Here is an 18780-nt window from a genome sequence, read left to right as displayed (position 1 = left end):
GGGGTAGCTAAACTGCCCAGTGGACAGAATGTCCTGGGACTGGAGTTAGGAAGACCTGATTTCAGATCCAGATTCAGACAACTTACTAGCTGTTTGACACTGTGTGAATTCTGAAAGACTTTGGCTAAGAAGTAAGTAAGTAAGAAAGAAAGAAGATTTATACAATTACAGTCTAACTCCTGCTTACTTCAATGGTCTAGAGTTGATAAAATTGTTTTTCAATTACTTCAAGGCAATAATACATTTTATTATAATATACATATATATATAATATGTTGTTTGTGATATACATGTGAGCCTGGAGCAATTGTGGTTTCTTCAGCCCAAATATAAACCTCTAGCCCAGAAAAATATCCAGTGTCTAGTTCATGTTGGCAAAAGGCTTTGTAATGTAAACACAACCCAGACTGGGTTTGCTTGAACTGTATATTCTTCACTTACAGTCATTGGTTTAAAGACGTTTTTCAAGTTATAATCACTCAACTTCAAATGGAAATTTTGCTAGTGCCACCATTTGCTCATGAAAAGCAAATTCCTGACCCCAGTCCTCACTTACTAAGGATTTGACACACAAAGGGGGAAGTGAGAGTAGAAAGGGCAGTTCCTGATGCTTAGAAACATATAGACAAAACAGAATATCATTAATATCTGTGGACTTTTTAATAATGTCATTGCAAGTCAGCTAACTTTGGACATACTTCATTTGCTCAATCATATAGTCATCAATATTATACAAATATTTATAATTATATAATTTGTGCTGAGCCTAAAGTTTGGTAGTAGGCATAATAATTTGTCAACCTACTGCCTTCCCTGGTGTCTGATCACACTGGGATAGGAGTGAAACTGAGTGAGGAAAAGACACCACAAACTGAGGGAGAAGCAAAAGACATGTTTACTTTATTCTTCACAGCAGAAAGTATGCATGCAGAACTCTTCTCCTAAATAGAGAAATCCATTAGATACAAGAATTAGATAACTTTTTATTGCATCAAAATGAGGAAGAAAAAAGAAAAATATCATAGCTTAAGAGAAAGAATGTGACAGCAAATTCTTGATATGGACTTGAAATAAAATCCTTCGAGTGATTTTGGAGTCCTGGGGACTTAGGATGATGATTTATTTTATCTGGAAATCTCTGGAGCTTCTCTTGATCAATAAAAATGATTGTCTTATCAGAAAAGGTTCCTTAGATTGTTCCAAGTCCAGAATCAGTTAGAACATCCAGATAAGGGCTCAGTTCATGGGTTAGTATTCCAAAGTTTAAGTTTTTCCAAAAAAGCATAAATGTTTTGGGGAAAAATATGGAAGCTCAAGCAGGTCCATATGGTTAGAATTCATTTTGTAATTAGGAGCATAGGGAAGGAAACAATTCCTGTTCACAAAGAAATTATATTCCATTGGCAGAGAAACAATGTTATTATGAGTACACATGACATAAATATAAAATTAATAGATATAAGTGCATTAAAAAATTTAAATACAAGGTAGCTTGTGGGATGATATGTTACAAAGAACACTGGTAAGTTTAGGGGTAACAGTTGAATGATGGGATCTATAGATTCCAAAGGGCTGAGAAAGAAGAGAAATGAGGAAGGATGGAAGAGAGATTAATGTAGATAAGAAGAGGAATAAAACAAGAATAAGTGTTTGTTGTTACTTTTTGTTTTGTTTTGAAAAATGGGGAGAATAGTAACAGATGGAAGTAATAAGTAAGTTTGCTAAGTTGCAGGATTGAGTATGTCACTCACCTACTCACTAAATTTAATTTTTCATTCAGCCTAGAGTTAAACATTATTTTGCCCTTTAATTCAATCTTTTTCATTTAAATTTCCCATTATTTAAAATTCACAATACTCATTAATAATATGGTAGAATAGATAGTAATAGGATAATAGGGATGACTGGACCTGTGATTTCGTTGCTATAAAGGATTCCCATATGAAAAGCCCCTCACACATAATCAGGCTGTCATTTTTTTGTTCAGACATTTCAATCATTTCTCACACCATGAATTGCTCAAACAAAACTAAATGCAACTAAACATAGAATGGAAACAATTAATTGGGATAAAACTCTTCTCAGTAAGTTTTCTTTATAAATATCACTTTCAAAATGTTACATTTTGTTAAAATATATTGGAGCAAATGACATTTCCAAGCTGATAAATGGTCAAATGAAGTGAATAGACAGCTGATAAAAATAAATCTATGCTATCAATAAACATATGAGATGATACAAAATGATCCAAATCACTAATATTTAGAGTAATATGATTTAAAGTAATCCTGATTTTTCACATTATAACAATCAAAAGAGTAAAGAAAACAAATAAAATAGCATTGCAAAGATAAATACATTTGCGACTTAACAATTTTAATGAATTCAATGACCAACCTCAAATCCAGAGCATTAATGATGAAGCTTGCTATTCATTTCCTGTAAGTAGTGATATACTAAATATGGAGACTGAAACATTTTAAAAATACTTAATATGCATTTTTGTTTTTTAAATTAAATTCCAAATTCTATTCCCCTTCAATACCTCATCCACCTATAAAAAAGACCTTCAATATGATATCAATTATACATGTGAAATAATGCAAAATATATTTCCACAATGTTGAATTTCAATTTGCCTTACGAAAAGCATATTTTACAAGACAATTTTTTTTCTTTTATTATGTGCATGTGTTGTTCTTTTTAATTCAGAGAGTAGTTGTGAGGGAAGAAAATCCATGATTAGTAATTAAAAAAGTAAATTTAAATTAATGTTGCATAAAATTATTTTTCTGTTTCTTTTAACATACTGATGTAACACAAACTTGTTTGGTTTTGCATGGAGCTGACTCGTATTAATTTGTTTCAGGGACAACTCTAATAGCTGATACAATTTCAGAATCCTGTGAATTTTTAGTTATTTTTCACTCATGTCTGATTCCTCATGACCTCATTGGGAATATTCTTGGAAAAGACACTGGATTAGTTTGCCATCTCCTTCTCCAACCAGTCTTATAGATGAAGAACTAAGGCAAACTGTTATGTGACTTGGCCAGGGCCACATAGCCAGTAAGTATCTGAGACAAGACTTGAACTCCATAGGAGGAGCCCTGCCCTCTATCCACTGAACCACCTAGCTGCCTATGGAATCATTGTCCAAATCAAGCTTTTTCTTTGACTCAATCCATTCCATGGAAAACTAAATTATCAATAATATGTCAATATCATCAATACAAAAAGAGAAGCAATGTATTGTAGGATATAGACTACTAGAGCAGTTGCCAAATCAACTGATTTATTCTTTGTTAACATACCAAGTATAGAAATGAAGTAAGAAACAATAGGATATATCACATAATTAAGAATCCGGAGTTTAAATCTTTAGGTTGTTCATTATGATTATCTAGCTTTTTGGCCTAGACCAAATTTTTTTTTTATTTTCTCTCAACTTTCTGAACCTCAGTAATAAAATGAGATTTTAATAATCAGTAAGGTATAACCTTACTGCCAACCTCTAATGATCTAGTGACATTGAAATAAGCATGGTCAGTGGGAAAAGGTATTTCTGAATATCAGTTTCCTGAAGGCCTCCTTCACGTCTTTGTTCCTCAAGCTGTAAATAAGGGGGTTCAACATGGGGTTCACCACTGTATAAAAGACAGATGCAACTTTGACTGTATGCCTTGAGTTCTTGGAATTGGGCACACAGTACAGGGAAAGGATGGTCCCATGGAAGATGGTGATGGCTGTCAGGTGAGAGGCACAAGTGGAAAACGCTTTACGTCTTCCACTCGCTGAATTCATCTTAAGGACAGTGACAAAAATGAAAGCATAAGAGGCAAGAATGATGATGAGGGTACTCACCTCATTGAATGTTGCAAAACCAAAAAGCAGTAAATGTGGGATATGGATATCAGAGGAGGAGACGGAAATAAGAGCGGTATATTCACAGAAAAAATGGTTGATGATATTAAAGCCAGTGAAGGTTAATTGTAGGGCAAAACAAAGGAGTACAAAGGGCCCAAACATGCCCCAGAGATAGGATGCAGCCACCAGGAAGCCACAAAGCCTCTGAGACATGATGACTGTGTAGAGCAGAGGATTACAAATTGCTACAAAGCGGTCATAGGCCATCACAGCCAGTAGGAAGGACTCGGTCACCACTGCAGTACAAGACAAGAAATATTGTAGCATGCAACTGGAGTAAAAAATACTTTTATCATCCATAACTAAATTCTCCAACAACTTGGGTGTGACAATGGAGGAGTAACAAAAATCAACAAAGGATAAATGACTGAGGAAGTAGTACATAGGGGTATGAAATTTGGGGTTAATTCTGATGATTAAGATCATGCCCAGGTTTCCCACGGTTGTGATGACATACATGGCCAAGAAGACCAGGAAAAGTGGTACCTGGAGTTCTGGATAATCTGTGAATCCTAAGAGCATAAATGTGGTCACAGAACTCTTATTGTAGTCAGTGTTCAGCATGGCTCCTGATAAAGGGAATTGGGGACTCAATCCTATAGAGCATAATGAAATGTAGAGTGAGTCAGAAAAACGTTCTGAATGTGGTCTCTACTCCTAGAGAGGTAAGAAATAAGAGTTGAAGATTAGACTTTCAAACAGGAATGATTTCTTTACTAAAAATAGCAATAATATATACTTGGATGAGTTGATTCATGACAGTCAAAGCTATCATGAAAAATCTCTGTTATATATTCTTAACTCTTCCAATATGTCATATTTATTTTCATTTTAATACCTTACCATACCTGTGATCTCACCAGTATAGCCACTCCCATAACCACTGGCAAACATATCCCTTCCGATGTTATTCTTTTCAGACTGATCAATTTTTATTCACAGGTTTTTCACATATTCTCCATAGATAACATACTTATTACTATGCATTAATACTTTTTTTAATCAGGTAAAATTAATATTTAATTAATTTGAGTTAAAATGTCAGACATTTCTGTTTATAACCCATCCTAACTTGACCACCAAGAGAAAAAAATGACAAACTATTCTAGTATCTTTGCCAAGACAATAGTGACTTGACTAAAAAAAAAGCAAACAAAAAAACAAAAGCTGCTAAATGAAGAACACTTAACCAGTAATTTTGAAGTTCTTTTCCAAATAAAATTCTACCATCTAATCAGCTAATACTTTGCTTTTTTGATTACTATTGTTTCACTATTGTATTTAGATCCCTGTCTTCAGCAAAATGCTCAACATCTTGTTATAGCAGTAACAGTAAATATTTTCTAATTGATAGACTCATAATACTATCCTATGTCCTATATGATATGAAAGATTATTAAAACATTGAGATCAGCTTTGCTAGTTGCATCATTGCCTCAATTATCCAAAAGAAGTCCAAATAATAGGTTAATTGTTAAAGGTGTTTCCTCCTTTATAAATATATTGTATTAATTTTCATTGGTTATTTATTCATTTTCATATGATGTACAAATATGCTTCTTCCATCCACTTCTACCCCTTTCTTTTCTTTCAGGTACATAGAAATTTCATCAGTGTCACAAAATGTTCCTTTGATGACTTTATGAGTTGTTCATAACTTCACATAAACAAACAGTACCGCATCCAGCTAATTGTACTCCCAGCCAGCCCATTTTTCTCTGTCTTTCACAAGCATAGCTTTCGAAACTTTCTCAATTATTTTGCTAAACTCCATTAGTTATTTGAAGATTCAATATTCATTGAAATAAGAAAGAAATCAAACATATTTTCTATTCTCTTATAAAATAGTACAGAAAGAAATATCTTCATGTATTCTAATACTGGAATATTAAATAAAATTCTAAATTGTGAGCATAGTTACTTAGAGGTTGATAATAAATGGTTCATATCAGATCTCAGGTTTGAAACTATTGAAAAGTTCTTTTTTTCACACAACCTGGTAATACACTAAACCTTTGACCCTTTCCAGTTTTTTCATAAATGCTTGCCATTTGCCTCAAGAAGATACTTTTGAAAGGGTAAAGGAAGAAGAACAGAACTTCATCATTCTATTCCTCAAAATCCTCCTATACCTTTTGTAAAGTAACCTAAAGGAGATGATCATCTGCATAGGGATCTCATATTGATGTCTTATAAAGAGAGTACATTGAGCTTCCTTTTTTCTCATAATCATTGTAGTGATTTCTGAAGCATAAAAATATGTGCTCTCAAATAGAAGGTAAGAATCATCTTCTAGCTGAGTTTACTTGGCACTATTAACTTATTGTTTTGTTAGTGAACTTCATGCTGAGGAGATTGTGAGTTCAAAATCTCTTATTAGATACATCTATGATCAAGTATGACTAATTGCATTTTATCATAGATAGGAAACCAAAAAGTATTAGATCCAAGATGAATCAGAAGATGACTAATTGAGTTTTATGATAGGCAAGAACTCAAACAATTTTGAACATCCATATTTCTATTAAACTCAACCCCCTCTCTTCTCAGTCCTCCAGTCTTGAAATCTGTTTTTTTTTTACATTTCTCTTCCTTTCACCTCATGCAGCTAAAGGGTTGTTACATACTTTTGTTTATACTTCACAATGTCTCTTACATATCCTCAATACTCACCTAGTCTCCACCCCACTTAGGGTATTTGATCATTACATGCAATATTGCAAAATCTTCCAAACTGATCTTCCTCTATTCAATCTCCTACATTTCCAAATCCATTCTTTTACCTAGATTCCAAGACAATAAATAATAAATAGATAGATAGTCCTATTTCATTGTCCTGATTAAAAAATGAAACAAAATGTCAGTTGCTCCCTATTGCCTATACCAGTGATGGGCAAACTTTTTAAAGAGGGGCCAAAGGAAATGCTCATCTGTCAGTCTGTTTCTAAGGCAACGCTTTCAAAGTTTCATAGTATTGTATCCTACTCATTGTATTTGTCAAATTAGGAATAATGTTACCCAGCCAGACAGAACATTTCAGGGGGCCCACATCTGCCCCACAGGCCATAGTTTGCCTATCACTGGCCTATAAAATTAAATGTAAATATGCTAACCTAGCATTCAAGGCACTCTATAATCTAGTTTCACTGTAATTTCTCAGACCTTCTTCATGTTACTACTTTTATATTTGTTTGTTTTTTTTTAATTCCAATAATGTTGTTCTACTATATGTTACTTAGCCAGTCTGTTATTAGTCTACCGTGACTTCCTGTATTCGTATAGATCTTTCATTATGTTTGGAAAAAAAAGTTTCACTTAATTTAACATCAAACCTAGGTCTTATATAGCATTTTAAAATATACACATTTTGGAATAATAAGATATACACCATTTTTTTATCTTCTCTAAAATTACCACTTCATTCTTATCTAGGAGAGCTTTGTTATCTTCAAGATTCCCTAGAACATTTTATCTGGATTACTCCTTTGCCCCTATCCTAATAAACATGGTGTTATACCTTGTATGTGGGGCATCCTTTCAATCTAAACTATATATTCTTTCATAAGAGGACCTCCATTATTTTTTTAAACCCTTAACTTCTGTGCATTGACTCATAGGTGGAAGAGTGGTAAGGATAGGCAATGGGGGTCAAGTGACTTGTCCAGGGTCACACAGCTGGGAAGTGTCTGAGGCCTGATTTGGTCCTAGGACCTCCCGTCTCTAGGCCTGGCTCTCAATCCACTGAGCTACCCAGCTGCCCCCAGATCTCCATTATTTTTAATCAATGTATCTCCTACACTTCATAAAATATCTTGCACACATATATAATTCAATAAATACTTGCTGTGGAATGTATTGAGGGATGGGTAAATGGATGAAATTTCTTGATGCTTTACATAACAGGAATAACATTTTTCCTAACATATAAAGTGGAAAAGGAGATGAAAAACCATCTCCTTACCTGCTGGAGAGAGAAATGAGTCTCAAAATTCTTACGTCTGGAAACAGAATCTGGGGCCAATTCTCTGGATCTTACATATCTCTTTGACCTTTGGGGCATGAGCCCTTGTGAGTTTCTGCTAAGCTATAAGCCATATAATTTAGAATCTCCAAGCCTCTTGGGCCCTCTTTTCAAAGGACCATTTCCTTGAAATCCCAGGAGAAAGTATACTGAAGCTAATTATCTTGACTCCTTTGTAGCTAATGCAAAATCCCAAAGGTAAATAATGATGTGGAGGGTTCCAAAATGATGCAATAAAAGGAAGCTGTGGCAAAAACTTTATGTTTTACAAGCTGTTAATCCCCCTTTACAAAGAAGGGACTAGTTGTTCCATGTGAACTGACAGATCCATGTACTAGAGGATGTTTGGACTAGCGAATTCTTCCCATTCCTATAAGAACTACCTCTGGAAGAATCATTTTGAAATACAAAGAGTATCTAAGTGGCAAATGAGGAACCATTAAATTAAGTCCTACTATCTCGTAATTTAAATCCAAATACTCCATTGCATAATGGTCCCTGTGCCAGGGTTGGAGTAATGGAGATAGCTTCAAATACTCTCTGTGATATTTATGATCTATCTCAAAACTAGCAATTTTCAAACTCTAAGCCTTCTAATTTCTTAATGTGCAAAATGGTGGAAACAGTCCTCTTAAAATCTACCCAGAGAGGATGATTGGAAAATTAAATTATGGTGATGCTATACATGAATATACATGAAAATAAAATGATCTTCCATCATTGACACATGTAAAACACAGTGGCATTGCTCGTTGGCTATGGAAGGGGAGTGGGAAGAGGGGAGGAAAAGAACATGAATCATGGAAAAAATATTCTAAATTAATTAAATAAATGAATGAACTTAAAAAACCGAAATTATCTTCCAAGATTTTAGGAAAAATAATCAGTTATTTGTCATATTATATTCAACTCAATAAGTATTTTTAAAGTATATATCTTGTGTCAGGCTATGAGAGAGACACTCATGATAAAATTTTGAAAAAGTGTAACTGAACTTGAATGATTATATTCTACTAGTCAAAAAAAATGTTCTAGGGAAGGCCTATCTGAAGCAAAGTTTCTCAAAATCATAGAATATTTTTCTTCATCTTTAATAATGAAAAGCATAGTCTTGCAAGGCTTTTTACCTCTCTCTCTGAGCTGAAAAATAGATGATATGGATGGCCCTCGTAATCTATATTCACATTAAAAATGACATCATGCACAGAAAACCAGCAAGTGTGAAAAGAGCTTCTCAAAGCAAGGTGGATTGTTACAATCTTGAAGTCATGAACTACAGATTTTTCCCCCAAAGCATATGTAAAGTGAATTATGATCAGTTGGTAAGATATCCCTTTAATAATTTTCAAGTGTTACATTATTTCACAGTCTCTGGAAGGTGAAAACAGGATGATGAAAATATGATATTCCTTACATAAACCCGTCATCAATACTCCAAAGGAAAAGTAGACATTTTTACCATGCAGGATAGGAAGAAAAGGGAGGAGAGATAAGTTTGTTCTTGATTAATTCCCTTGGAAGAAATTCTTGACTAATCCTTTCTGGTCTCAGATTCTAAGATGAAGAAAGGCAAGAGTAAGATAAGGAGTAATGCACAAAATGATGTACTGAAAACCTGGATACTCCCTCAAGGAGCAGTTCATCATAACCAGAACTTTCTAATTAGAAGGTCAAAATGAGGGAATGTTGGTCCCAATTTATGCTAAGGTCATTTGAGAATTCTTTACTTTTTCTGCCTCAGGAACACTATCTCAGGTGACCTCCAAGATTCATCTCAGGATCACCAAGAGGAACATAAACTGAGAGTCAAAAGAAATAATTTTTGAAGTGGCAACATAATAATTTAATTATACTGAACTTAATTTAATTAAGAAAACTACATTTTAATGATTACACAGCATAAATATAAGCAGATATTTTTAAAAAGCATTTACTGTCAGGGGGCAGCTGGGTAGCTCAGTGGATTGAGAGTCAGGCCTAGAGACGGGAGGTCCTAGGTTCAAATCCGGTCTCAGACACTTCCCAGCTGTGTGATCCTGGGCAAGTCACTTGACCCCCATTGACCACCCTTACCACTCTTCTACCAAGGAACCAATACACAGAAGTTAAGGGTTTAAAAAACTAAAATAAAAAAAGCATTTACTGTTTATAGTTAAAATGACTTCTTTAAATGTATTGATCTATGTTCTATTCTGTTCTATTTTGTTTTAGCACCAACTATATGCAGAGAATTCTGTCAAGTCACCTGGAAGATACAAAGATAAATAATGGCATAATCTTTGCCTTTAAAATTTTTAAGGATAGAGAAGGAGATTCAGTGTGGCAGCAAGGGAGGAGTAAAGTGGATCATAAAATGTACCATCCTTGAAACAGATGGTCAAAAAAGAAAATAAGCCAAAAACAGATGCAAAGTAATTTATGCCCAATTGGAAATGCCATGATGCCTAGGGAACATTAAAAGAAGGTTGCTATCACCTAGCCCCAGTAAATCAGTCAGTAAATAATTGTTAAACACCTAATATGTTCTAGGCACTGTGTTTAGCACTAGGATACTTTTTTTTTTATTATGACACAAAATCTATTCCCTGCCCACCTTGGGCTCACAATTTACTGGAGGAGTCAACATGCAAACAAATAGGTATATGAGATCTATGCACATAGAAAATAATTAATAAAGGGAAGGCACTAGAATTAGGAGATGCTAGGAAATATTTCTTGTAGAAAAACAGTTTTTTATTTAAGATAAAAAAGAAAAAAGTAGCTGTAAAGGCAAAATATGAAGGGAGAGCATTCCAGGCATGGTGGATAGCCAGATGAATTTTCTTGAGCTGACAGAGTTTCTTGTTCTCAGCCTGGAAAAGATAACATTAACTATAGTAAAGAATATATGGTAAGGAGTAAGGTATAACAAGTCTGGAAAGGTGGGAGTAAAGTACATTATGCAAGGCTTTGAATACCAGGTAGAGTATTTGAACCTTGAGGTGACAGGAAGCAATGGAATTCACTGAGTATGGGGACACAATGTTTGGAGTTGCATTTTAGGAAGGTTGTTTTCAAGGCTGAATGAAGGATATTGGAATGGAGAAAGATTTGAAGCAGGGAGACCCACCAGACGACTTATGGTTTATCCTCTTTAGTGAAGAAGAAAGAGTTGAATAGGAATTTCACAGCTAATGAAGGTAAGAGTGCATGGCTGGTGGAGGGATTGCTCATATCAATAATATCATGAATCCATTAGAACAATTAAATTTCTAATGAATAAATCAAGAAAGCATGATGGGAAAAAAGGAGGGTTAGAAACAATGTGTTTAGGGAAAAGTAAATGATAGAATTGCAGGCCTGACTCAAACCTAAGAAATGGTCTGTAATGCTTAAAGATAAAGTAAGTAAACAAGAATTCATGAAGTGTCTGCTATGAGTCAAGTCATGTACTAGGGTCTGGGGTTACAACTACAAAGATGAAAATGATCTTTACATTTTACTAAGGAAGTAACAAATATCATAGAAAAATATAAATAATGAGTATAGATCAAATCAGTGCCCTCCAAAATATTCAAGTATAAGATAGGGAGAAAAAGAAATAACATTTGAGGGGGAAAGCAGTTAGGATAAAAAGTTTGTGTAAAAGGTAGTGTTTGAAATGTGTCTGCAAAGAAGAATAGGAATTTAGAAGGCAAGGAGGAAATATATTCCATTTTTCCAGAGAGTTTGACAAATAAAAAAAAAACAGAGAGGGAAAATGAATTGTGTGTAAGGAACAGAACAAAGTCTAGCATTATTGAATAGTGGAGAAAGTAAAATGTAAAATGAGGGTATAAAACAGAGAGTTAATGAGAACAAATTAATTGATATAATATTTTTGTGAACTTTAGATTGGTGACAGCTTCCTTCACATCTTTGTTTCTCAGACTGTAGATCAGGGGATTCAGCATAGGAATTATTACCGTATAAAATACAGAGGCTACTTTGATCTCCTCCTTTAGATTCTGATTCCTGGGTACACAGTAGAGGAAGAGAATTGTCCCATGGTAGATAGTAATGGCCATGAAATGTGAGGTGCATGTGGAGAAAGCTTTCCTCCTCCCCTTTGCTGAATCCATTTGTATCACAGTGACCAAAATAAAAAGATAGGAGGTGAGGATTATTACAAGTGAGCTCACCTCATTGAAGGTAGCAAAGGTGAAAAGGAGCATTTTGCTCACATAGGTATCAGAGCAGGAAGCAGACAGGATGACAGAATATTCACAGAGAAAGTTATTCAGGATGCTAAATCGATGAAAGGATAATGAAAGGAGAGAGAACATGATGACAAGGGAAGTGACAATACCCCATGCATATGTCCCAGTCACCAGCAAGGTACAAAGTGTCTGAGACATGGCTACTGTGTACATCAAGGGATTGGAAATGGCTATGACACGGTCATAGGCCATCACTGCCAACATGAATGTTTCTGTCACCACAAATGTGCAAGCAAAAAAGAACTGAGTGATGCATCCCCTGAAGGAAATTGTTCTATCTGCCACAGCTAAGTTCTCCAGCAATTTAGGGGTAACCACAGTAGAGTAACAAAAATCCACAAAGGACAAGTGGCTGAGAAAAAAGTACATAGGAGTGTGGAGTTTGGGGTTGATCTTAATAATTGTAATCATCCCCAGATTCCCCACCACAGTCACAATATAAATGACAAGGAACACCAGAAAGAGTGGGACCTGGAGCTCTGGTGTATCAGAAAATCCTAAGAGGATGAATGTGACCGTACCACTTTGGTTCTTGTCAGTGCTCAGCATAGTACCTAAAGGGGAAGAAATAAAAGGTTAATCTTTAGACACAATATTTATGAGCCTGGAAGACATTCAGAAAAAGAAGAGGTAAAGTTTGAGACTTTAAAGTCTGCAAAGGAAAAATGGAGACATAGCATTGTACATTCTGAATGTGACAACTAGATGGCAAAGTGGATAGAAAGAACCAGGTCTGGAGTCAGGAAGTCCGAAGTTTTAATCCAGCCAAATATATTTAATAGTTGTATTATCCTGAGCCATTCACTTAACCCTGTTTGCTTCAGTTTCCCTATCTTAAAATGAGCTAGAGAAGGGAATGGCAAACCATCCCAATACCTTTCCCGAGAATACCCCAAATCAGGCCTGACGTCTAAGATACAACCAAACAATTATAGTATTCTGGAAGGGGAAGTTCATCAAGATCCCCAAGGTTTGTATGGATTATTTGTTGGTCATGATGCTAATATGGGAATGATGTGGTAGGTCACAATAGAACTAATAACATAAGGTACATAGCTTGTGGTCACACATTTGAATGATCTTAGAAAAATAAAATTAAGTTTGGGGAGTGTGTTTCAAAGTATGGTGATTTCAGTAGTCTCATGTAGAGTAGGTGAGATAATTTGCCATTTAGAGTAAGTGTGTGAATTTTGAGAATGCCATCTTGGTTCTTCCACTGATTATCCAGGAAAAGATTAGCCAAGGAATGTTGAAAACAGTGTACAAGCTAAACTGCGAGTTTTGGAGCCCCTTTTCATTTCAGCTTCAGGAAGACATTTTCTGGGGGAGATGGGATCTCCTCGGGTAATCTAGGACAGTTGAAATTGAGAATAAACCATCTCTTATCTAGTATATTGCAATAATCCACTGATTGGTGGCTCTACCGCAAGTCTATCCCTTTTGTGGTCTAATCTCCACCTAAGTGTCAATATGGTCTTCAAAAAGCATAGGTCTAATGATTGCACAAACTCCCCATTTAAGCAGCTCCAGTGACTATCACCTCCTGGAACTAATATGATCCTGTTTTGTGTTCAAAGACCTTTACAACCTCTTCTACTGCTCAACCTTCAATCTTTCCAGTCTCTTCCTACAACTTAGCCATCTACACTGTGTTCCAATAACTCTGTTCCTTTCACTATTCATTAAAAAGACCTTGCATCTTCCTAATTTGGACATTTTAACTGGCTACTCATAACACTGAAATTTTCACTCTCCTTTTGTCTTTTTCACGGTTTCCACAGTTTCCCAGAATTCCATCAATTTCCAGCAAAAAGCCATTCTTCTAAGATATGTCTTTCTCGAAAGCTTCTTAATTCTAAAATCTTTTTTTATATAAAATTTTATTTTAAACATTTATCAATATTCATTTTAACCTGTTTACATGCTTCATGCCCCTACTTTCACTTCACCCCCTGTTCTCCCCCCCACTAAAATCTTTTTTTGATAATTGCCAATTTATCCTGTGTATAGCTTCTTTATAAATAATTCTTACTTTTTTCTTGCACAGGACCATGAACTGTTTGAGATAAGGAATTATCTTAGGTTTCTTGTATCCCCAGTACTTATTTTCTTTTTAACATATGTTCCCATATCAGTGTCTCCCTACCACATCAAAACCATACACATATATGCAAGTGTATGTGTAAAACTTTTCCATCATTCGACCTGAAAAATCTTCTCCTATAATCATTACATGATAACCACCCAGATCTATAGAAAGATAAGACAATAGTGTTGCTAAGAAGCAAAGAAAATGGAATTCTGGACTTAGGTCCAAGACAACCTAGATTCAAATGCTAATTCTGACATATGTTGTGTCTTCATGGACAAACTATTTAATCTCTGAGTGTTGTCAGTGACCTTCTAAGTTACCTGAGTTAATAGTTGGAGTTATATTTGTTAAAATAAGATTTCCTTATATTAACAAACACAAGTTTAATTATCCCTATAAATATTTGGGACAGTAGAACTTGAACTTTGGCAGGTCTAATCAATCTTGAAAAACTCTATGCATGGGTATTATGGTAAAGTACAATCACAAACTGGTTATCTATTAAAGTTCTTGTAGGATATTCTTTTTGTTTGTTGGGGAGAATGGGGAGCAGGGGTGGAATACAATTCTCCCAAAATATTGATTGTCAGGGAATCTTTACGATATTTATTATTGAAGAGATAACAAACACATAAGAAATGAGAGGCTCTTGAAGTAGGGGGGAAAAAGTTCTCTAGTCTCACATAACTTTTAATTTTCTTGAGGGCAGGAATTATCCTTAAAACTGTTTTATTTCCCAGGATTTAGCAATATGTTTTGTATGTAACATATACTAGAGTGATAGAAAATTATGACCATTAGAACTGACACCATTTCAACTTAAAAATTATTTTTGCCCAGAAGCACCTTTCTCATACACTAACCATAGGGATGCCAATAAAATGTCTCTGATTTCCAGGAACTGAAACTGTGTAAGGCAAGTTCAATGATATTCAGATCCATTGACTTACCTGAAGGTGTGCTCTCTTGGCTGATATATTTCCTCTTCCTTTTATTCTATGGGTGAAAAAATAATACCATTCTCAGAATTATGAATCAGTAAGTTCATGAAATATATTAGAATAGCAAAAAAAAGCTTTAATTAGTTTTCATTGGCCATGTAATGGACAAATTCAGGGTAGAAAGAATCATATAATATGCAATTATATTCTAAAATATCATGTAAGTCAATCTAATAATGTTTTTGAACTTATATTTATTTTCAATACCTGAGGGAATAAGGCTGCTAAGAATCTTTGTGGGTATATTCTACTTTGTTTATTTCCCTAACCAGTGGCCACAAGGGATGATTAAAGATAATCTTCTGTCTCCTGTGTCATAACTATTGAATGAGATTTTCTTAAAAAATATCTGAACAAATAGCTACATTTTTGATACCTTATAAAGTTTAGAATATATTAAGGAAAAAGAGAAGGTTCCCAGTTTTGGATTTAATTGAAATTTGATTATTTTTTGTTTTTTGTAAATTAAAATACTTATATGTCTTAATTATTGTTAAATTTATAATATAAGAAAAATGGAGAAAAGGCATTCACTTTTTTCAAACACACGAAGCTATTTCATATCTATTTTTTAAAATATTAATGCCAAACCCTCCCAGGATGAAAAAATAGAAAATTATGATGAAAATATAATTCATTTTGGTCATTTGCCACTGGGAAGTAGAGGAGTAATTAAGTGAGTTCTGATCTGAATCACCATATATAGTAGTGTCAGTATAAGAAAGGGATATTTGAAATTTGTATTTGGTCATCCCCTTATCCAAGGACCTGTTGGAGAAACTTTGCATTGTATAATTGCATAAGGAAATTCTATTTTATTAAATCCAATTCAATGTGATTCAATTGAATTAAATTCATAATAATTCACTTCAATTGTTCTAAATGAAAATTTAAAAGAAAACAAAATATATTAAGTTTATATTATATGCATTGCACTGGTAAGAAGAATGGTTATAATACAACATTTCTTTCAGACATGCTACTGGCTCTCTCATACACTCTAAAAAGGCTTAGATCAGCTTTGTTACTCTTCCTATGTGTCCCAGACCTTCTTGGAAAGTCAAAAGAAGCCTGTGGATCCCTTCTCTAAATGATTTTAAACAATAAAATACATAGATTTATTGAAATATGCATATATATATGCATATAAAGGTATAAGCACAATATATTATGCACATATATACACATTTGTTAAGGGAGTTGACTCCCTTATATGGTACCATAAAATAAAACTATATATACATATATATATATATATAGTTATGATGATAATAACAGATAATTTGGAGAAGCAGATGTGTCAGGGTCAAATAGAGCTTCAAGTCAAGAGCCACAGATTGGCAGGCTTCAGTGAGGAAGGAGGGGGTTAAACTCTGCTGGATCTCAAACCCCTCCCCCTCTAACAGTTGCTGCTTCAGTTGGTAATGAAGACAAGATGAGATTCTGGTAAATTTCTGTTATGGCTGAAACCTCAATGATATTCCTTTCCTTTAATTTATATTCCTCACAGGTCTGATAGATGAGTAAATAGAAGCTAGCTATATAACTGTTGAAGACAGAGATGATCTTCTTAAAACTGGCTGCAGACAGGATTCAAACTAGATGTCCAGACTGAGTAGTGAGTATTCCCCAAATAATTTCCAGGCACAGATATTGAAGGTAAAGGTTACATTAGGAAATAACAAGGAAAACAAGAGAGGTTAATGAGGGTTTTAGGATAATGAAAGGTGACCCTGAACTGTTAGGTTGAAGCTGCCCTTCCCCCCCTCACAGGAGGGGATGAGGGCACTTAACTAAAATTGGCTCTCTTGCTATTAATGAATATCTTTACTCTCTAATCACTAAATATTTGTTGTAATGAAGTTGACAAAGACTAATCCTATTAAACAGGCTAACCCTTATGTAGAAACCACACTGGCTATGCCACAATGGCCTCTCAGGTGATCCCCAAGTCTGGAGTAGTAAGCAGGGTGTCTGCTCACTTCAACCTACACAAAGTAACTGCCAATTCCTCTCAACTGCCCCCTCACCCAAAGTTCTCCAGGGGGGGTCCCCTGGAATTCTGGGTGAGGCTGTCCCTGTATCTTTGCAGGGATTCCATGCTTTCCATCTCCACATAACAATATATATATATATATATTACATATTATAAATATATACATTTATAGATATGCACATATGTTAAGGGAGTTGAGAGTACTCTGAATGGGGCCATAAAATAAAATGAATATTTTGATATACATACACAAATTTATATGATGAATTATACACACAAATTACTTAAATGTATTATATGTTATACATATGTGTTATATAAAACATGCATACTAGTGCATGTGTATATATGTATATGTTTGTCACACACAATATAAAGGGAGTTAAGACCTTTCTGCCTAGGGCTATGATGAAATAAAACCTAAGTCTCTCCTCAGTAATCTTTCTTTTATTTATGATTTTGGATGATAAACAACATAGTTTAAAAATTTTAAATGGTGGAACTTCCGGGTTAAGATGGCGGCAGAGTAAGAAGCAGCTCTAAACCTCTCCTGACCGAAACACACAAAACTCCTCAAGGGGACATAAAAACAAGTCCAGACGAACGGAGGAACCCCACAACAGGGCACAGCGTGGAAGGTACGTGGAATCGAGACATTTCCAAGCTAAAAAGGGCTCTCACTCAAGCGCAAGCTGAGCAACCGCCCCACCCCCACCCCCTCCACACTCACCTATAGCTCTGAACCCAGCTAAAAAGAAATAGAGCAAGTTTGGGGCACCCATTGAGTCATCAGCAGCTCCGGGACCTGTTCCTGAGAGCAGCAAGACTTAGGACCCCATTAAGTCAAGAACGCATGCGAAATCTGAGCGCGAAATCTGAGCGCGCGCGCCCGCGGGAGCGGACGCTGGGAGCGGAGCGCCGGCTGAGCAGAGACGTGGGTGCCAGCTGAGCAGAGGCTTGGGTGCCAGCTGAGCAGAGGCGTGGGTGCCGGCTGAGCAGAGGCGTGGGTGCCGGCTGAGCAGAGGCGTGGGTGGAGGCAAACACAACCAGGAACTAAAGCCTAAGTGGGGAACCAGTGCAGACGGGTATACGACTGTGGAAGTAGCTCCCTGAGACTTGTAAAGAAACCTCCTGCAGAGGTTCAAGCAAGGGAATCCACCAGGGGGCTTGACCTTGGAAAAAACTAGAACTCAGTCCTCAGGAGCCAATAGATCTCAGACAGACACTGAGAGCGAGGATAAACCTGAGAAGCTGCTGGGCTAATGATGGCTAACCAGTTACAGGAAATTCAGAAGAGAAAGAATAATAACAAAAAAAAGAAGTCTTTAACACTCGACAGCTTCTACACAGAGAAAATCCAGACAACCGAGCAAACAGAGGAGGAGAACAAACAACCATCCAGACCCTCCCCAAATAAGGAAAACTCCTCACAACCTATGGAAGAGTTCAAATCTGAGATTTTGAGGAAAATGGAAGAGATCTGGCAAGAAAATAACAGCTTAAAA

At 35.4% G+C, this 18780-nt stretch overlaps 2 protein-coding genes across 2 annotated transcripts; both read right to left on the bottom strand.

Moving 5' to 3' along the window:
• Window positions 1-3546: 3546 nt before the first annotated feature.
• LOC123252623 (olfactory receptor 5D14-like) lies at window positions 3547-4491 on the bottom strand. The gene has a single exon (XM_044681896.1). It carries the CDS (start codon window positions 4489-4491, stop codon window positions 3547-3549), a length of 945 nt encoding a protein of 314 aa, XP_044537831.1.
• A 7284-nt stretch (window positions 4492-11775) lies between these two features.
• On the bottom strand, window positions 11776-12735 carry LOC123252622 (olfactory receptor 5D18-like). The gene has a single exon (XM_044681895.1). The coding sequence runs from the start codon at window positions 12733-12735 to the stop codon at window positions 11776-11778; it is 960 nt and encodes a 319-aa protein (XP_044537830.1).
• Between the last annotated feature and the right edge of the window lie 6045 nt (window positions 12736-18780).

The sequence above is a fragment of the Gracilinanus agilis genome, chromosome 6, assembly GCF_016433145.1.
Source record: "Gracilinanus agilis isolate LMUSP501 chromosome 6, AgileGrace, whole genome shotgun sequence".
NCBI classification, from domain to species: Eukaryota; Metazoa; Chordata; class Mammalia; order Didelphimorphia; family Didelphidae; genus Gracilinanus; species Gracilinanus agilis.
Note: the sequence above shows the minus strand (reverse complement) of the source record. Positions and strands in the feature narration are given on the sequence as shown.

Excerpts from the sequence above, each read along its gene's own strand:
- LOC123252622 (XM_044681895.1), bottom strand. The coding sequence starts at position 12,735 with ATGCTGAGCACTGACAAGAACCAAAGTGGTACGGTCACATTCATCCTC.
- LOC123252623 (XM_044681896.1), bottom strand. The coding sequence starts at position 4,491 with ATGCTGAACACTGACTACAATAAGAGTTCTGTGACCACATTTATGCTC.